The sequence below is a fragment of the Dreissena polymorpha genome, chromosome 2 (assembly GCF_020536995.1).
Source record: "Dreissena polymorpha isolate Duluth1 chromosome 2, UMN_Dpol_1.0, whole genome shotgun sequence".
Classification (NCBI taxonomy): Eukaryota; Metazoa; Mollusca; class Bivalvia; order Myida; family Dreissenidae; genus Dreissena; species Dreissena polymorpha.
The window spans coordinates 9,798,870-9,821,439 of record NC_068356.1 but is presented as its reverse complement, the minus strand read 5'-3'; the positions used below and the strand labels follow the sequence as shown (position 1 = coordinate 9,821,439).

At 34.5% G+C, this 22,570-nt stretch overlaps 1 protein-coding gene and 1 long non-coding RNA gene across 2 annotated transcripts; both read right to left on the bottom strand.

Moving 5' to 3' along the window:
• Positions 1-3,296: 3,296 nt before the first annotated feature.
• LOC127865742 (NADPH oxidase 5-like) lies at positions 3,297-15,971 on the bottom strand. Its single transcript, XM_052405686.1, has 15 exons — positions 15,950-15,971; positions 15,252-15,462; positions 13,858-14,044; positions 13,169-13,373; positions 12,528-12,709; positions 11,814-12,005; positions 11,088-11,220; positions 10,291-10,440; positions 9,650-9,747; positions 8,711-8,806; positions 7,857-7,981; positions 5,443-5,530; positions 4,901-5,077; positions 4,172-4,264; positions 3,297-3,584 (listed from the first exon to the last, which is right to left on the bottom strand). Exons 1-15 carry the CDS (start codon positions 15,969-15,971, stop codon positions 3,453-3,455), a joined length of 2,091 nt encoding a protein of 696 aa, XP_052261646.1. The 3' UTR covers positions 3,297-3,452.
• Positions 15,972-18,313: 2,342 nt separating this feature from the next.
• On the bottom strand, positions 18,314-21,315 carry LOC127870214 (uncharacterized). Its single transcript, XR_008044697.1, has 3 exons — positions 21,222-21,315; positions 19,712-19,839; positions 18,314-18,388 (listed from the first exon to the last, which is right to left on the bottom strand). It is a non-coding gene; the product is annotated as an uncharacterized LOC127870214 (long non-coding RNA).
• Positions 21,316-22,570: the final 1,255 nt, after the last annotated feature.

The window sequence follows — 22,570 nt, the reverse complement described above, 5'->3', positions numbered from 1 at the left end:
GCACTTCTGTAAAACACACGTTTTAAATGTCTATTTAGATATTAATTACTTACTTTGCAGTGTACTTATTTGCCAGTAGCGGCTGATTAAGTCAAATAGACAGTGCAAATATGTCCATAAAAAAAAACAAAAAAAAAATAATAATTAAACGTCAAATAATTCGAGCAATTGTATTTGTATATATAATTGGAAAATACATTCGAATATAATTAACTAATATAAAAATCAATAAAACAATTAAACACTTGAACACTGGTGAATATCGATATGGCAATTAATATGATGAATGATTTTTTTTAACTTATTATAAAAACATTTAACGAAACCAAAGAATGCATAGGTTGAAATGTATTAATACGGGATGTAACATGTAAGAAAGACAACTATTACATAACTACACATGGATTGAGACAAGTTGTTTTCGATTTGTTTTGTTGATACAAAAAAAAAACATCACACGCCGATAAAATGCAGAAAAACAGTATTCGATTATTAAAATAACATAAAATAATCGTAGTTTATTTCCATATTAACCCCAAAAAAATGCATTTTATACATTTAAAAACGGAATTAAAAATATAAAGGGAGGGTCAACTAATGATTCTTACCCAATGTGGTGCACGGAGCAACGTGCTTTATGAAATGGAAGTGTGGATCCGTTATAACACGCATGCTTCTTAATACAATTATTGTGTGAGCGAGTACAATCACAGGAAGCAGTATCATTAATTTGCACCCCCGGACCCTACCTCCCCCAAGCTTACCCCAGGGGTTCCAGATTGTCAAATGTACATCTAATGTGACTTTAGAACAACGAATATTGACACAAATACACAGTTTGAAAAAATACCCCTCGTATAGGTATTATATATACAAAAGGTATGAAACGCACTATATGCCTATTGCTTAAAGATTGTGGAACACGGGACGTGACCGTTTTCATCGAGAACTAACATATGTTTCCATGCAGTTGCCGAACTAATAAAATTGGATTCTTTAAAAGATATTAAAAGCAACGTGATAACACAACTTACCGATCTCCTGTTCGGCTTATAACTTTAATATTCAATTAACTTCGACTTTCTCGCTACATGTCTGTGTTTTGCTGCCATTTTTGTCGACCGAATGCTCGGTTGTAAAACGCCATATCATTGGCCAACACAATGCTGGCTATTAGAATAACCAACCAGATGACGCGTCATAAAATTAAAATAGTCTACATCTGTAGACGAAACACCGAGAGACATGTAGCGAGAAAGTCGAAGTTTATTGAATATTAAAGTTATTAAAGGTTATCTGCTGCCTGTGAGTACAATATCATCTTCGTTGCATTAGAACTGTATTGTTTTGCCGTACAAACAATTGATTGTCAATTTTTAAGCTAATTTCCAGTCCCTTCACGAATACAATGCGTTAAATTGACAGGTGCTCTAAACATGTTAGATTTCTTACTGCAATATTGAAATGTTTATTAACTAGTGCTTTTCTAACATTTTGTTCTTGCACTAATACCGCTATATTTGACTTTGTTGCTACGGATTGAAGTGGGCGATTTTACGGTCGAGTTGATCTGTTTATGCATGTTCTGCGTTTACATTTTGGAGGGAACCAAAAACAAATTTGTCAATTGCGATAGTAAAAGGCAAAATTGAATACATGCCAATAAACTACTTTTACTGCGATCATTGATTCATCCTTATTTAATTTAATTTAAATGTGAATTGCTCTTCTGTTGTATTTATATTGGTTAAACACAGTTATAAACCGAATGTATTCAATATTTAAATATAATCATTTATCCCTGTTGCCATTTTTACTGTATTTTGTTCATGTTTGTAAAAAAGCTGTTGTAATAACATAAAATGGTGAAACTGTACAAAATAAATTGCCGTAAAATCACTTGATTATGTGAGTCTGAGATGATACGTGTATGCATTTTGTATTTCTTATATATGATAAGCCTAGAATTAACCATAGCGATGTGAATTAGATTTCAATTGTCTCATACCTATTTGTGTTTGGAAGTTAACATACAATATTGTAAATTAAGTAAATTTAGTGACAGTTAGTTAAATGCCATTGCAGGTACTAATTTTTGATTTATGCAAGTGGCAGTAACAAAAATAAATTTCGGGTTAACCAGGTAATATATTTTGAATGCTATGTATCGAGCGTTTCAATGCTATAAAAAGAATAGCAGATGTAATATTAAAGTTTTCCTGGTAATATTTTTGAGTTTCATTTTTTCGCTATCATGTGAAAGTATTTAGGGAAACACCGGCTTCCCCCCCAAATCAACACATGCTGCATCATTTGTAAAACTAGTGCGCATACTACTTACTGGTCTTCATGATTATGTGTAGTTCTATTAGAAAGCAATGCTCTGGTTATCGCAGTTTAACAGTTCTTTTTACCAGAACTAGTGCCAGTTTAGAATGAAATAAAATAATTTTACTCTACCAGGGCTTTACATACCGATTTCTCTTGTTCTTACATATTAAATATATGGGATTTAGAACGGTTCAATAATTTCGTTATTATACAAATATAAATCGACAATATTTTCAAGTAACTAGCTACGGTTAGCTAAAAGTTCAAAACTTTTTTTCTGCTTATGTATTTTCCATTTTAGTACCGATCTATTTTGTTCTTTGTCTGCAGACATTACTACGTAGTGCATTTGATAACGAACTTATTTCCATGAGACAAACGGTGCATTGATAAATATAATATACTAGGGAGATGCCGACAACAATCAAAACCAGTATGAGCAGGCATTTTAGAAACGTTTTAATAACAAATACAATAAGTGGTGTTACAATTAACAATAAATAATGCTAGTAAACAACAACTAATTAATGTTCAAATATTGCATTAGCAAATGGATGTTTTATTGTCCAAATATAAGTTCATTTAGTTCAAACTAACGTAAGAACAGTAATACATTGAAATATAACAGCATGCTCACACAAAATAGTAAGTAAAGGACGTACACATGTAATTAAAAAGTGCTAAAATGCCACGGTTACAATGAACATAGCAAATAAAACAAAGTTAAAAACACATAAAATTATTAAATAAATGATACAAAATAATAAATAATATAATTGACGTTTCACACAAACGGCTAGTATGGCCCTTCGCATTCAAATTCACCTTGTTGTACCCAGGTCAATAAACACATCGACTTCGAATCAAGTGCATACGACGATCTGCATTACGAACTTCTTATGCAGATACATCAGACTTTGTTGCAAGTTTTCTTAATTTAGTGTTCGCCGGTTAAACAATAGGGTATGTTGGTGTTGTTCACATTTCAAAGTGATTGTCACGTATTTAATGATATAAACGTCATGCAGTTGAAAATAAAACTTGCAGTCTAAAAATCACACAGTGTTTGAGCGCAAAATTTGATTAAACATGAACACATGAAGTAATTTGATTATCAAGTTTTAGAAATTTTCCTTAGAGAATGCAAAACCAAATTTCGCGGCGGCTTCTTTGACTGTTTTCCCAAGTGCTGGCGCTCCACAGAAGAAAACTTTGACCTTACCTTTGTTTTCGTTCTTGATGGCTTTGAATATCTTTGAAATAAAGCAAATAATGAACAATTAGTGAACATGTTTATCAGAGAAGTTGTTTCGGTCCTATCAGGGGACCTCGTTGTCTTTCGACTACGCCATCATTATTTTGAAACCCTTCCCCATATTGTTCGTAATCTTGTTGTTTTCTGCGTCTAATCAAAATTAAATCGTTTCTAAAAGACTTGCTTATAAAAAACAAACACAGCTACTTAAATTTAACAATTCAAATTGTGCAACAAATATTCATGGATATATACTCTGATGTCTGGATTTATACGTTAGGTTTACTATCGTTAATGTAAAATCATGAATACGAATACATTATTCGAATTTTATATTTGAATATGGAACATTATAAAAATGCACACTTGGGATGGTAATGTCTTTTTACAATCCTTAGCTACAAAGAATCAATACCTTACTGATTTCTCAACATATAACTTGCTTTAATAGGTATGAATTTATGTGATATTTATAATAATAATAATAATAATAATAATAATAATAATAATAATAATAATAATAATAATAATAATAATAATAATGATAATGATAATGTATCATAATAATTAAAACACATGTCTTACTTTATTCCAGTTAGGCCGACCTGGCTCTGTTTTCGTTCGAAGACCCGTGATCAGATCTCTCTTGTTTTTCTCGTACATTAGATCCAACGCAATCTACAAACACAGTATGATATACCCAGGTTTGCAGTTTGATGTCCACAGTAGTTACATCCCCGTCCCCGTCCCCGTCCCCCCACCCGAATGCCATATATCATGAAATGTAGCAAGTTGTAATAATGAGGTTGTATAAATATTAAAATCAAAATGGGCATTATATATCATATTCAACGTTTACAATTTGTTTACGTGCAGAACCAAACAAGGAACGATGCATAGGGGTTTGAGTGTCGTTCGTTGAAAAGCTTGTGTCTATGGACATATGAAAGGAAAGAAAAGACATACAAATGCGACTCCAGTATACCTCGTCTACTTTGGAATACGAACAATTTTTCATTTGTTTCGCTAGTATTGAACATATTTGTAAAACAATCATCTGGAGACGGAAACCTTTCTTATATTGCTAAAGCTGTGAAAACAGCTAAAGCTGTGAAAAGACGTCCTTTTAACTTCATAACGTTATCACTAGCGCAAACCTAAACACCCCATCCCTTTAAAATGTTCACATACGGTTTTGGTAGATTTAAATACACTTTGGATCATATAATATATATCACACTATGCGTGATATCTTTGAACAATCGTAAAATAAAATTCAGTATATACCGGAAGCAACTAATATCCTCTTGTTACCTGTAATCCGATGCCTTTCATGTCGGTTTTCTTCTGTGCTGCGGTCATGTACATGTGCATCTGGATGCACTTTTCCAGGGGCCCGCAATGATCGCTCTGCTCCATCTCTAGCTTGTTCAGCAGTGTGAGGAACCACTCGAAGCTTTTCTGATCTCTGTTTATCCATACAAAGTCCAACTGAAACAAAAAGTCGTTTTACACAAAAAGGGCAAAATAATCTTTCGATTTTGGTTTATCGATATGAGACGACCGTCTCAAATCAAATGCTGCGTACGGTTGAAATGTTTGGAAAAAGGTCACGTTATACTCGCACCATTTTGGTCTACAGCAATCCAATTTGTTTTCATAGACCTATCATCAATCTAAAGCCAAAGAGTTTATCATCGGTTTACATTATATAAGGGCTACTGCTAGAAACACGTCTCGTTTAGGAAAGTAAGAACATTCCATTTTTCGGAGGAACAATCAAAATGTCATTACCGTTTGTTTTAGCATCTGTATTGTAAATTAGTTCCCAGCAAATCGAATTCTATAAAGTTTACCTTTTTCAAGTTCATGTCCATCTCCTCCTCGTCTATCGGGTACCACACGTGGTCGCAGTTCGGACACGTCTGTCTTTTTTCGCTGAATCTAATATGAATCAAGAGTCCACATTTATAGCAATATAACTGTACCGCAGCTTACATAGATCGCCGATATCAAAGTGATGCTTGAATACACATTTGCATTAAACGCTTTAATTGTGTATTATATTCATGATCGATATGCGCTGATCGCGTCGTTGTTTGTCACGGGAAAGACATGATACCACTCAGTTAGTTGTCTAGAAATGTTTTTACTAGGTATCTGTGATGCTTTCAAACAATAAATAAATAAATAAATAAATTATTTGTTGAATTCGGTGGATTATCGATTTTAAATCACGAGTGATCATAGAAATATATATTTTCTCTGATCACGAGTGAATTAAAAACGATATTTCACCGAATCCAACAAATTTTCTTTTATTTAAGCTTTTTTTCACCTTTTATATACATTGTTTAACAGTCAAACTAAAGAATTTCGCTGGGATAATGACGTCATCTCGTCCGAAAATGACGTCATTTCACAGTAAACAGTGAAACGGTTAATTTTCAATTGTTTGAAACAGTGAAATTATCAGTTTTAATTTACTTATATTTCTCTTTTAAACCACCGGAAAGTACCACCGAAATAATAATAATAATAATAATAATAATAATAATAATAATAATGATAATAATAAATATTTTCACGCATTAAGTTCAGTGTCAGATTAATGCTAGCGAGCTATAAATGGTTATTAAGGTAAACTTAAGTCATACCATCCTTTACTTACTATTGTTTTAAGGTAAATGAGATGCTTTATCCATTTTCATCGAGCATACGACGTAGATACTTTTCTTTTAATTTTGAGTCGTTATACGTAATGATAATTTCCTTCTTATATAGATCATGAATGCATTTTTCGCCGTACATGCAACGCAGTGAGCAAGGTTTTTAAAGACAATATGCGTACAATTCTGTTTTAGTATGGATTTTATGAAGGTCTGATTTGTGTAAATTAATTTGATTTTGAAAGTGGATCACTTACGTACGAAATCCAGATAGTGCCATCTGTAATCTCGCCCTTCTTTTATTAAGGGCGACACACGACACACGAAGCGATACACGATATTTTGCGCGACAGTCGCGGCGACGCACGATATTTTGCGCGACAGTCGCGGCGGCGCACGATATCTTGCACGACAATCGCGGCGACGCACGATATATCTAACACGATTTATCGCCCTTGTGTAGGTAACCCAAAAGGCGATATATCGTGTTAAATATATCGTGCGTCGCGCAACATATCGTGCGTCGCCGAGATTGTCGCGCAAAATATCGTGCGTCGCCGCGACTGTCGCGCAAAATATCGTGCGTCGCCGCGACTGCCGCGTAATCAAAAATCTAGAATGCCATTTTATATGCGAGATATCGCCTATAAAAGGGCGACGGTCGCGTTCATAAAGGGCGACGGTCGCGTTCGATAAGTGCGACGGTCATGTTCAAAGTGAGAGATATCGCATATAAAAGGGCGACTTTCGCATTTTAATCTTTTGAAACCGCAACAGTCGACAGGCGATATTATTACAGCGATATTTGAACAGTACAAATATCGTGTGTCGCCGCGAATATCGCGCAAAATATCGTGTATCGCTTCGTGTTTCGTGTGTCACCCTGATGAAAGAAGGGCGAGATTATAGATGACACTATCCGGATTCCGTACTTACACCATCTTTACACAAATAAACATAAAGCATGCGAGCCTATAGCATTCAATAACATTGTACATCTACGACATGTTTACAAACAAATGTATCACATGCTAGTTCTAAAATATAACAAGAATGTATAAAAAGTGTTACAATACACATATTATACACGAACCATTGAAAATCTTGTTAAAACATACACGCACAACGTATTTACATATCGAAACTTACCGTGAATGTTTATCAACCACATTTGGTTAAACCTTGTAAAGAAAAAAAACCATACTACTTAAAAAAATGAAAATCTACAACCGCCTTAAAATGTTTGTAAGCTGTATTCCACAGAAATATATTGCAAACAATTTATTACAAATGCTAGAACCACTTGAAAAATTATTAATTGCCAAGAAGCATTTGCATGAATTCAAACGACTATTAAATACAAAAACATGTTACGTTTAATTGTCATTCATTATAATGCTCATTTAGTCAATAATTATTAAACACAATCACAAAAGCTATGGTTCAATGTTTAAACGTTGTTTAAAAACACTCTAAAAAAACAAAATGACAAAAAATCAAAACAAAAAGGTTTATATTTTAAGCATTCAAACACTATTTCAGCTTTTCAGTTGTTTTTCAAAATAAATAAATAAATTCAAATGTTTCGGTGAAGTACGTACCTGTACCAGACACTTTGCAGAATCGAGGCCATAGGTGTGACACCAATACCTGCACCAATCAACACGGCGTGTTCTGTGTCAAATACTTCTCTTGTTCCCGTACCGTACGGGCCGTCAATAAAACACTGGAAGATAAGAAAAATTCTGATAGCAGACATTGTTTCAGTTTCTAATTAAGTGTAAGGTTCTTTAAAAATAATTTACAACGTGATATCAGAAAGGTATTATACTCGTGTCTGATGGAATTAATGCAACATTCGAAAGCAAATACTGTCTAACGTTTTTTGGGGGGGGGGGGGGCGGGTGGGGGTATCTCCATGTTAACAAATGAATGCAATGGCTAGTAACTAACTGGTTACAGCATAATTAAATATGGTTTTTTATTTCAATCGCAAAGACATTCGTCAGATCATGTATTAATTACAACAATGTTTGCATATAATTATCGTTGTATTTCAGCCGAAGTACATTTAACTCCAGTATTTGTGATTCGTTCTCATTGAACTTCATCGAGGTTAATTGCATCATGCATGCGAAAAATTAATCAAAATTGATGTAGTTTGGCCGATTTAATACAACGCACTTATAAAAACTGAACTGCTTTCACAAACCGTACCCTATGTAGGTATGATAACAAAAGCTCCAAATCGAAATTTATGTTCCCTTACATTAAAATACATTATATTCATACAAAGTGTGTCTTGGTATGGAAATTATGATTTTCCTGGTTGTTCTTATACATACCTTTGATGAAATGCCCTCGTTATTTATTTTTAATTCCTGCGTTAAATCACCTCGAATCGGTGTTAATTTTCAAACACACCACGATTTCCTAACATGTGGTTTTTACCAACCTTGATATTGACGTCTTTATGCGTTTCTTTGGACGGTGTGTTGCTTGACTTTCGGGACACTCTCGATTTTCTCACCTCATTTTGGCGAGAATATGCCTGCAAGTGAGTAATTTCTATGAATATACATTTTGACAAATACGATATTCGCAATAATTCAAATGTCTCAGTTGAAAACACGTTGAATGTTTCCAGACGCTAACAAAATATCTGAGTAATACAATAATGTTATAAAAAATTACCACATAAAATAGCTGTACATAACTTGTTTGAATCGATAGACAATATTTAAAAGGTTTTAGCATCGAAGAATAAAGAAAAGGTGTTTGTAACGACAGTTCAACTGATCTAAGACGCAAACGAGCAATTACGACAATTTTTCTGACAACTGAATGGTCTTTGAATTATAAGCCGTACAGTACAAAACATATAATACCGACTTACACAGATATAGATGAACATTATGTCACGAGTTTTTAATGGAGCCATAATTATAGCATTATACTAATATTACGTTAAAGGCAATACTAAACATTGCTGGTATAGTATATCTATCTTGCGACATCTGCTTTGCTGCATTATAAAAGGTGCCGTTGCACTGTAATTGGACGCATGCCACAATCGACTATCACTGTCATGCAAGAGAAATTGATTAACGTTTAACTCGACCATTTGACAAAATTTGACAATGGAACCATGGAACAACAGCTGTATGGATAACACAAGAACACGAACAATCACCACTCAATTAACTTGACATATCCGATTTTGTTGACATACAACTCGAATTGTCAAGACCAAAAAGGTCGCTTACCACTACGTTATCAGGTAGGGCTTAGCTGTTAAAAGGGCTTAGGCTGTATTGCTTAGAGATTGACGAATTGGTTATTTGGCTATTACAACTGATTAATAATAATTTAACATGTGCAGGGTTGAACTCACCTGTTCAATTTTTACAAACTTTTTCGATGTTCCTCCTGCAACAAATAATTTCAGATAATTAATTTTGTTAAATTGTTTCGGAAACAATTTAAGTAAAACTTTCAGCATGATTCAATTGTTTACGTTATTAATTATTTTATATGGCTTATTCTTAGAACATAAAAATAATGCTAGATTAATGTTCAAAACAGACGAATATATTTAGCTAGGCTAAAAATCGCGTTTTTCTGTTGAAATGAAACAATTAAAAGGCTCAAAGTTACATGCTAACATAAAAAACGTCATTACAAGAAACAAAATTCGTCACAATAGTGTACGTCTTAGGTCTTTATTAACATGTAGGAACACACTAACCTTTATCAGATGGGGTTTATTTTCAAAAATCCATTCATGATGGGGGGATACTTTTCATTAAAGAATGAAATGGTATGTCGGGAAATACTTAGTAATGACAAAGTATTAACTAGTGAGCAATATAAAGCCAAGTATACATAGGAGTTCTAAAACTAATTGCTACTTAATTTATTGTAACATGTAACTATCGCTATTTGAACAGTAGTACTTGAATAAAGTACGTATGGTATTAATTACATTGTATTTATTTCATCGTCTCTAATAACACCCATCGTCATGTGTCATACAATGGCGAAAACAAATATAAATAAGTATTACGCCTGCGTTTGACGGTGTTTTGATCTGCGTTTTGTGCGGTATTACGTCGTACTTGTCGAAGTATTCATACAGCTTCCGTGTCCAATGTCCTGCTGATCGAACGTGCAACCATATGTGACCTGCAGGTACACCAAGACTAATCAACAAGTAATCAATTGTGATATAAAAATATCCAAATTAGCCCTCAAAAATGACCGTTGTTAAGGATAAATAAATAATTAAATATGCAGATTCACCGAAGGCTCTTATATATCGTACACATCGTCGAGCTTTCAAAACTTAACTAAATTCAGACATACTCAGTACTGGTTCCCAAAGAAACAAAGGGAGAAGAACTTTATAAGGTCTCGATCTTTCGTTCTAATCCTTTTTTTGAACAACGTGACTTATTTGTAACTGTATATTCTATGCAAATGTATAACATGTTTGTTCGTAAATAAATGTGTTTTAACTAAACAAAAGTTTACTACAGTCACATGTACATAACAGACAAACAAACATGAGTAAAACTGCGGTCACCGAATAGCGTTGATAGTTTTAACCAGGTTTTAGGAGCGCCAAACTTCACACTCCGCCCGGAATATACACAGAACAAATAAAATATACTTAAAAAATAATATTATCGAAATTCAGATTATAACGCAATAAAAGGCATTCCCTTTAAAGATAAAACTGGTCTTAAAATCTACGCAAACAAGGGATTCTGTTGTGTGTTTTTTTCTGTTTAAAGTCTGTGTGTTTTAATTAGATTGTAAGGTTCTGTTACCTTCCATTTCAGGTGCCGAGCTGATGGTGAAAGGGTGCCACTCGAACTTTGCTATTTCCGGTATTTGTATGAAGACATAGTCACCTGGTCGATACCGGAAGTTGGTTGGTCGTGAGATAACAAGATGAGTGACCTGAGACGCAATAAACGCATTATTTAGTGCTGAAGATTATGCTACTGCTGTGATTGATGGTAACGATGATAAAGTTGATTTGAATAAAGTCACTACAATGATGCTAGCTGAAATGATAATTTTGAAGTCAAATAGACGATAGTGGTTATGATGATAATGGTGATGAGGGGAATGGCGATGGTGATTATGATAGGGATGATTATAATAAGGATAATGATTATGTTATTAATTATAGTGGTGATTATGATGATGATAATGATGATGATGATGATGATGATGATGATGATGATGATGATGATGATGATGATGATGATGATGATGATGATGATGATGATGATGATGATGATGATGATGATGATGATGATGATGATGATAATGATGATGATGATGATGATTATGATGATGATGATGATGATGATGATAATAATGATGATGATGATGATTAATACTATTATTATTCTGATGATAAGAATGGGGATGATTTTCGGCCAGATATTGCTTGTAAATTTCATTTTCACGATAATTATCGTTAAATTTGTAAAACAACTTTTGCTTCATTGAATGTTTAAAAGAAAAAAAGGGCGAATACTTACCCCGGAGGGCAGTAAGTTCACACCTTCGATGTATGTATCTCCATAACGCACCATTTTTATCAGTTTTGATCTTGAAACTTTCTCCAAAAGAAAGATTACCCCGGGTCCAACAATGAACATCCAGAATATATCGCAGTGTATAATTAGTAAGATCCAGAAGGGGACGTACAGCATGTGCGTCCAGTAAAATACCTACAACAATTCAATACTTTTGTGTGAGTTACTAGAATAGTAAAATACAAATAATAATACAAATATAGTTATAACACTTAAAGCAGCAGTAATCTATCTAGTCAAATATAATATAGTTATATCACATCAAGCATCCACTAAAGTCCCTAAACAAATACGGTGTTCACATTGTACATGGTTTCAACGATGCTGATTGTATTCCCTTATTTTTAAAGCATAATAAGAAACAGCCGAAATATTTGTGAAAAGATCCTTTTTGTAAAACCCATAATAAAAGAAATGATCTAGATGGACACATTAGTGTTTAACACTCATTCCCGAATAACCGGGGAACATAAGTGTATTCCGTGTATTAAGGCGACATGAGCTTTCGTAGGTTTGTAAAGATGGGTACATTCGTTGATTTTTTTTTCCATAATATCCGATTAAAGATTTAGGGCGTAAATATAAGAAAGATTTCATCGCTGAGAGGACCCAAACAATTGGTTTCCAACGAGACAAGTATTGGTTTCAATGTCTTACCTCAAAATGACCGCTGCGTCTTACGAACGGAAGAGAACATATGACGATGACTATCAAGATGATCATCAGGATCCATCCAGTAATATAGGCAGAGCCCTCGACCAACCCATGGCCGAGAACTGTGGTGAACAGCACCTCCCAAGCTTGGGTTTCATTAGCAGCGTTATCAACCGTGATGGCCACTGAAGTATACGAAACGCGCGGTGTTTTTGCAATTGACCGGTTGCAAAAACATAGCCAAAGTTGAGTTAGTAATGTTTTACGAACGGAGGTCAGCCTATTGGATTCTGCTGTATAGTTTTAGAGAATGTGTTTTATAGGCAATTAGGTGCTAACTTCCCAACAAATGATGGCTGTAAAAACGAGCAATTCTTGCATCCCATTTCCTGGATTATCTACTGTGATAAAAACCGTAGTCTTCAAAACGTTCAACTCGACTATCTGCTTTTCTATTTATCCCTTCATTTTGTGTCTTTTTAGATATAACCATGAGAAGCTCAAGAACGTTCTTGAAAAAGCTTTAAAGAAACTAAATTGGGTATGATAAATGATGATGTTTAGCAGCCTTTTCAAAATTGGAAAAAAAAGAATAGAAAACAATACAATAAAGACGACACAAAGGCATGTTAAAGAAATTATACCAGCATTGCCAATATGTGCAAACGTGTGTTCCACTGCAAAGAACGCTATTGCGAAGCCCGTCATCCTATGAAACAAAATATGCTGGTCGAACGGAAGCACGTGACATAGTTTTGTCATGCGCAGAAAGGTGATACACTTGCGCAGCATCAGTACGAGTACCCAGGCACAATTGAAGTTCAGGCATAAGCCACCACCTCTCGCAAACTACAATATAGACACAATTGAACGTTAAAAGCTAATGGTTTTACGTTTGTTTATTGCGTTTCGTCTGTCCCGTGGAGTGATAAGATTTGTGTGAAATGTTTTCTTCTCATAGATGATATAGAACTGAACGAATAGATTGTGTTGAATAATGTCTCATAGCGAGCATAAAATGCTGACGATTTACACACAAAGCATATATTAAACAAACATAAAGAATGTTTAGGTAATGCTCAACAAAATAAACGATGAAAATACATCCATCAGGATTGCTTGATAGTTTGTAAGGCTTGTAGTTTTCCTTAACAGATCTGACAATCTACTTATGAGGCTTCATGCTGAAAGCTTTAAGTGTAAAACGAAATTAAGTTATCTCGACCGTTCCAATATTCAATATTTGCCTCACTCATGTGTTTTCTGTAGCTTTTATAGTTAAATGCACGGCATTAAAGGAATGAATTATTCGATACAGTATACTAGTATTTACCATAAGCCAGACGGTATATTCCCGATACTGGTACATCGCCACGGCGAAGAGGACCGCGTTGAGAATCCAATACACCAAAAAGTAGATCACTTTACGGAGGTTGTTCTTGCAGTAGTCAATTGTGAAGTACCGAAAGCGACTTTTACCATCGTTCTTCTTGTCAGGTGGTCGTAGCCATTGTGCGACACTGAAGGGTAAAGACGCTTTAAGACATGTCAAAAACATTTAAATGAGTCGTTTTCTGGTAAAACCGGGCTTAATGCATGGGATTCTAGTCCCATATTAGCCTGTTTAGTCCACACATGCTAATTAGGGATTTATCTTTTCAGCTAGACTGGATATTCATTGAGCAGAAACTTCCTAATCAGTTTTTTTTTCCATAAATACGGAAATGGTCCTCCGTGATTATTCTGCGCGGAGTGCTAAAGCTAATATGGGACGATACATGCCTTAAGTCTGGTTTTCTCGGAATGTATCTCAAATGAGTATACCTTTTAATCCAATAAAAGTGTTTTACTATTCAGAGCAAAACACTGAATCATGTATAAAGATATATATCGGAGGGAATATTAGTGTGTAATCGTACTTTATTTATTTCAAGCGCTCTCATCGAACAATTTAGCCGACATAAAAGTGATTGTGTAGAAGGATACTCTACTTGTCGTGTAAACGTTAATTTACCAGCTTTTATGTTGCTACTGCAAGAACATAGCAGACTCCATTTTGGCCTTTCACTTGTGGTAAAAGGCCAAACGCAGTTAAGACATGTAGAATATTTTACTCGTTAAAATGTTAATACAACCTCGTGTATTTTGTCTTAAATTTTAATTTATGCATGCATTGCATGGATACATTTGAATTTTGTGCGTATAAAAAAGTAATTGACCCAATTTAGCGTTTCTATTAATTTTTTGCCTGTCTGCAAAACAAATCGCTGCACTGCACGCGCTTGCCCGTTGACATAATGTCACTGGTTTGAATCATTAATTCAGGACGCGAGTGAAAAAAAAGCAGTTGTATTCATGTGTGTGTGTGTGTTTATATTTTTTATAAGATCAACACATTTCTCGCAATCAACTACAATTTCATACTTTTTGGTAAAAAACAATCATATTCAATTAAACAAAAAACATGTCAAAAATGTGATATGTTAGAAGCCACCTGTTCTTTTCAAAATGCAGGACAGTAACAATGTATCTCTAATTTTATTCAAAGCAAAATTCAATGCAATACTCATTGGTAGATGTTTATTAAATAGAACATTGTTTATTTCGCTCGTTGTATGTTTTATCGACTTAATGCACGTCGGTTTATATTCATGTTTAATATCATGAAATAAAAAACTGGTGTTTATTAGCCGACTTAAGCCAAGAAGCATTCTTAAAGGTACCCACCTGAATGTAAGGTTCTCTATAACGCCCGGATGTTTCTCAATCTCGTTTCGGAGCTCCTCGAACGTGATCGTACCGGACTTATCTTCGTCCGCGGCGTCAAATAGTGCGTCCGTAAGATCTTCTAAGTTTTCAGCTGAGAGTGATAGCGAGCTTTCTTCCATGCACGCCTTTAGGGCGTTCAGTAATTCGTCCCGGTCTATGCTTCCGCTTCCTGACGAGGAATTAAAAGACAAGCTGTTTGAAGTGTCGTGGTGAAGTAATGGAAGTTGTGGAGTAGGTGGGTCTGTCGTTTGTGGTGATGTTGGTTGTTAAGGAAGCGATGATAGAAGTAGTAGTTTTGTTGGTATGAAAAGTTGTGTTTGCGTGCGTGTTAGAGATACTGGGGTGGATATGGTAGTCGTTGTGGTGAAAGTGGTAGAGGTCGTGGTTGTGTGGTGATTTTTATCACCACGCTTTTCGAGAAGCGTGGGGATTATGTGGTTATCTCCGCCGTCCGTCCGTCCGTCCTGACCACTATCTCCTCCTACACTATTAGCACTAGAACAATTAAACTTACATACATGGTAGCTATGAGCATATGTGCGACAATGCACTATTTGGAATTTTGATCTGACCCCTGGGTCAAAAGTTATGGAGTTGGGTGGAGCCGGGTCAGAGATTTTCACTCATTTTACGAACAACATGCGGAATAGGGATACGCGTCGGCCTCTGCCGCGCCATTTCTAAATGGTAATGCTTTTAGTGGCGGTAATAGTTCTAGTTACGGCAGTGATGGTGGAGGATATGGTGGAAGTAGTAGTACGACTGTTGTTTTGTAATAAGGGTAGAGGTTAGTGTGGTGGAAGACGTGATGGTGTGATGACGATAATTTCGAAAGTGTTTGTAACAGTTGTAGTTGCAGTTTAGGGGTTTTAAATTGTTATTTATAACGTACCATCGGCATCGTAGACATCAAAAAGGAACTGAAGCTTCTGTGCATGAGTTCCTTTCAGAAGCATGCGTAATCCGAGAATAAGTCCTTCCTGTTTGATGTCACCACTTCCGTCCACATCGAAGAGCTCGAAAAAACGTTCCGTGAAAAACGACTAAAACAAGAAACAGTAAGAATAACCCGACTTGTGTTTTAACTGAAAGGTTTAAAAGCTATTCTAAGAATGATGGCTGTCCACAAGTTGTTTCATAATTATATGGCGTCGGTAATTTGGCGACCGAAGGGGCGGCCGCCGAAAACAAAAAGTCGACTGAGTCGCGTTCTGAGGAAACTGGGCATAATGCATGTGCGTAAAGTGTCGTCCTAGATTGGCCTGTGCAGTCCGCACAGGCTAATCAGGGACGACACTTTCCACTTTATGGTATTTTTTGTTTCAATGAAGTACCTCCTTACCGAAAATCACGTTGAGGCGGAAAGTGTCGTCCCTGATTAGCCTGTGTGCGGACTGCACAGGCTAATCTGGGACGACACTTTACGCACATGCATTATGCCCAGTTTTCTCAGAACGCGACTCAAATGATCGTCCTATAAAGAATAAGGGCGTCATATGCAAACAATAAAAAACAATTAACTTTCTATGATATTTAGTTAAGTTACAATCTAAATTGGTGAATTTAGTAATCAGCCTTCATAATTGAATCCCCGGATTAAACGTCATGTCATTAACCATAACACGTTGTGAAGAACGTAGCATAAACGCATTAAAGACGCTAAATACATGTAAAAGCATGGCGAGAACACATTTAACAACGTAGTTCGTCCATTTGAAGTCTTCAAAAAATTCAAATTCACAACGAATTTTGAGACGTTTGTTGATCTCTTAAAATATGTTTAAGGAAGTCAATATTAAATAATGTTAAAAATAAGTATAGTATTAACCTTTCTGAGTCCAAGAGCCTTTTGAAATTCTTCTTGGCCAATTTTACCATCCGCTCCTGCGATTTCCTTAAACTTGCTCTCAAGCCAGTTCAGCCATTTTGCATCTTCGGCTCTGTTTTGAGAAACACGGAATGACGTAAAATATGCAAATTTAGCTCATGCGTAGAAAATAGCGTAATTCCATGAAATATTTATTTAACCCTTAAAATCAAAACTACGTTTGCTTCTGTTGTTGAAATAACAAAATAGTTTCGGTTGACATATCAGCAATAAATTATTTCGTTTGGTCAACAGTAAAACAATCACAATGTAAGGAATGAATAATAAACGTATAGCAAACAATACATAACAGATATCAAAACAATGTTATTGAATAAATAAGGTTGAATAATTTTAAATTTAGATGTTATTTAACAATAAACCGCAAACATCATTGTTCTTCACTTATTATCATATATATATATATATATATATATATATATATATATATATATATATATATATATATATATATATATATATATATATATATATATATATATATATATATATAAATATATATATATTTATATTATTTTTATAGACCGATACACTTCTAAGTATAAGATGTTTATTCGGGTAACATTATTATCACATTCGACGATTATAGCTGGGTATATCATTATTGTTGTTCTTGTAAGCAAACATGATTTATTTTATTGTTCACCTTATATGTTTTTAAAAGAAATTCCAATAATGATTTACGTCTTGAAATATTGATAAACGATACTTTTGTAGCACTATTGTGCTAGAAGCTGAGTAAGTAGTCGTGATAGTCGATATGTGTCTTGTTCTGATAAAACTGGGCATAATGCATGTGCGTAAAGTGTCGTCCCAGATTGGCCTGTGCAGTCCGCAGAGGCTAATCAGGGACGACACTTTCCGCTTTAATGGTAATTTTCGTTTAAAGGAAGTCCCTTTTTACCAAAAATATACTTTAAGCGGAAAGTGTCGTCCCTGATTAGCCTGTGCGGACTGCACAGGCTAATCTGGGACGACACTTTCCGCACATGCATTATGTCCAGTTTTATCAGAACAAGACACAATTATGCTAACATGCAATTTACTAGCGTGATTATTTAAATGGCAAGCAATTATTCCGGTTATATAATAACACACAACTTATAACTTCAAATGTGTAACGTACGTCATCGGTCCCGTCTGCATATACAATAGTTTTCTTCCGTTGATTCGTTCCTCGGAATATTTTAAGGAACTTCGTAAATATCTGAAGAACATAACGATAATAAAATATACAAGAAACGTTAAAATGATAATTATTAAATCTACAGTGAAAACAAAAAGGATAAAAAAATTCCATTAAAAAAAGTAATACAAAAACAATATCACGCTGATATGAGGTACTTAGAATTTTTATAAGTCGAGTCGTTTGTATAAAGTTGTATTTCTCGAGAAGCTCAGCTAACGAGAGTCATGTACGTGTCCATAACACCACACTAATGTAATATTCCATTTATTATACATATATATATCTGTTTTGTTTTCATATTACTCGTTAAATAGCAACAAATATAACAAGCTAATGTAGGGTCAGTAGTTTTTCCGTCAAATAACGTAACGTAATGTAAACAATGTTTTTGATGCATGGCGAAAATTGCCTTAGTCGAACATGTTATAGTACTACTGCATCTATGATACGGAAAAATTAAAACGCTTATAGATATTAGGGCTTTTCGTATTCGATTATCTACAACATTAGGTATTGGTGGAGAAAAATCGAGTATAGAGTATAGAGTAAAATTCTGTTTCCGTTAACCACATATGTATTATATTTATTGATGGTATGTGGCAAATTACATATGCAAATGTTCGGTTCCTTTGCAAACATGTCGCAGTGAGAACGTGTTTACATGACGGCCGCATTGCGAATATAAACCTTCCCTTGATTGTTTTATTAGCGCGGGATCGGAACAATTTCTGCTTTTCTACGAAAGGCTTGCTTTAAGAAAGAATGTGAGTAATTCATTTGCAGTTTTTATCGCAGGTTTTCCGAAATTACAATTGAAGAAGTGTAAGGAAATCGAAAATAAATGTCAGGGAAGTTCTATAAGGTTCGGATGAACAAAATAGAAGCTAAAATACAGCGATTTTTCTAAATATAGGCATGTTTCGCTTAATGAATTTGCATGAAAACACAAGCCGAATAAGAACAAGCCTAATGCAAGACTTTAGATTATAATGTACTTCAATTATGATATGCTCGAAACTTTGGTTCAAACGTAAATGCAATCCCTGTAATATTTTCTCCATTTGATCAAAGGGTCATCGTAGACATTGCCTTGCCTCAAGAAAACTAACATTAGCACAAAACATAATTAAAACACAACATGCATAATGTACTTAACAGTGATTTTCAAAACGTTTCATTCAAAAGTACGTGGGTAAAAACATTCAATTATTTTGATATAAACAAATAAACACCGCCACCAAAATAAATATCTTTCATGACATTTTTTTTAAAGACGCATAGTCGAAGAAGGTGAATAAAATCCTTTAATAAATAAGATAAGAGTTGAGTGGTTGTACTTACTCCTCGTCCAAAGGAGGCGGGGTTTCTGCTTTACGGAGACTATCGACATAAGTACCAGGCCTTCGTTGCCTAGTTAACGGTAGAAAAGTTCCGGTCGAGTCTTGCTGGTATAACGTCTTTTTATGTTTCTATATACATGATTGAATTATATTTTAATATTATCTTTTGTTTAAAGCGATTGTAAATTTAAGTTTTCGATGGTCACCATTCAAAATGCCGAATCTACATTTTTTTGACATTTCGTGATTTTTGCACTGTGTAGGGCGGGAAATTAGTGCGCACATGCCCAAAAAACGGCGAACCGCCTAACCAATCAGAACACGCCAAACCGGCCTAATGATAAAATGCCGAACTGTGAAGGTGGAAATAAAAATATGCAACAATGCCAAGCTGAAAATTCAAAAATGCGAAGCTGAATATTTTTGTAAAATGCGTCCGTCTGTGCGTAAATATTATTATTGTAACTTCGGCATTTTGCATTTAGTTATACAAATGAAAAAATAGCCCTCCTGAAAAGTTGTGTTTTTGTAAGTTCGGCAGTTTAAATGGTGACCATTGTTATGCCATTTTCTTCAAAACTAAAACACATTATCTAATGCCAATGCGTAATTGTTTGAGATAGCAAATATAAGAGAAGCTTTGGTTTATACGAATTATTATCATAAACACGCTAAAATATTATATAACACTGAATTTGCTTATTAACAATATCATAGCATATGATATACATTTGGATTAGAACGAGCATGCGGTACCACTAAATGCGCCTTTTTAGCTCAGCAAGTGGATGATTCATTACGATACACATTAATAAATGTTTAAAGAATTTGTTTAATATTATAACCCCCCCCCCCCATCGATTAATGGGGCCAGCCAGTTTGACATGTGTCACCTTAACTGATGAATATCTTAAATCAATTCAATTCTTATCATTTATTCTGGGCGCTTGGCGGGAAAGCAGTCAGTATCTCTCGATAAAACCAGCCGCTGCTTCGGCACCCTGCATTTTCAGATCGTGCCCAGTGTGTGGTTCGAATATTCTAAGTCCATCGTAGCATTATACGACATGTCACGTTACGGATTTTATTTATATATTTTTTCTTTAGATTCATTTCGCAGTATTTGCTACGCAATATTAAGCAATAAAAGTTACGCGACAGGATATAAGCAATATTAACCTAAAATACTTTGCAGTATGTGCTGTTCAATTTAATTCTATAATAAGTTACGCACTATGATATGAGCAAAAATAAAGCCCCAAATACGCTACGCATTAGACTATCTAATAATCGTACCTTAAAATACGCTAACAATTAATACAATGTACATGTACAAGGGCAAAAAATATCGCAAAAACCGGTACTTCGATATGGGCAAATACATCTTTCAATACGCATTAAGAATGCGGCAATAGCATGCTTTTATAAAACATTCAATCATATAGTTGAGTAAGATTATGCTTATGATTTTGCTTTGTTTTATGGTTACCATCCTATTCGTCTATGCTTACCTTAAAATCATTAATGGTAATCTTTACATCACGATATGAATCAAGGGCATCCTCCAGCGGCACTGATTCACTTTTCGAAACTCTCCTTTTGCCTGAAAGCATGCATATAATAACCATCGAATGAAAAACTAGCCAGTTTATTAACCTTATTTTTTAAATTTCGTAAAAATGTTCAATGACTAATTTGTTGTATGCTAAATATTATTGTTTCAATGGTCTTTATTGTTGTTGTTTTTTCAACTAACGATTTTAAAACCCGTAATCTTAAGTTGCGAAATGAAATGGGGATTGTTTGTCAACAAGTAGATAAAACATAAATACAAATTAAAAGCACAATCAGGCTTCATAGAATATTCGTTATTTTTTTACAGTTATAAAATAATATTCAATGGAAAAATAGTTGATTGAAGTAGTATTCATGTTTTTAGTGATGTAAAGCATCTTATTTAAGATTTAAATAGCATTTAAGAGTATTGGAATCGGGTTTCCGTGCATGTAAAAAGTTTCATCATACTGGTTAGCGCAGCTTATAAAGGCCTATGGTAAAATACGAACCTTCGGGTATTCTTATAATGGCGCTTTCCTTTTATTAATCGGATCGGTTTGGCATTTCCTGAGCGGTTTGTGGTCCGTCCCGACCTGACTGGTCACCGTTTCGTCATAGTGAAAAGCCGGATTCAAAAGTCCACCTTCCGACATTTTGAGCCGCTCTTGTTCGTAGCTCAATTCCGAAGGTAATATTGCAGTTTTTGTTGTTGTTCTTTAAACGTTCACGCCACATACGTGGTCTTGGTCTCCGCAAATGTTGGATGAGCTATTAAACCATATTAAAAAAGGAGACTCGCGGGTAAACAAACATGCTACTTATACTTATCTTCATATCACAATGTTTACACTTACTTAAAAATTACCTATGAAAAAAACTTTCACACCCGTTATTTAGTGGAAAACACATGTGCGTTTCTACAAAAAAAACGATACTTTTTTCGTGACTGACTTCTTTTTGTGATATTTGCTTTAAAGTTGCGTTCACTATTTCTGTACAGAACAACACTTTTTTATGACGTTTTCTGTATAATATAGAATTCTTTTTATCTATGCTATTACATTATTAATAAAACTCGGTTTTACGTTTTTAGATAAAACACACTAACAAGAGTAACGTTTGATAATCTTAATCACATCTACACAATTGGACTACAATCAGCAGCACGTTAGAACATCGTAAAAAAATGTTAAACTTAATCCAAATGAACTCATGCCATAACTGTGCTATTTTGAAGGTTAATGGAAATATAATGCGCATCATATTCGTGTCGTTACTGTATAGCATTTGGAAGGGTTGAAAT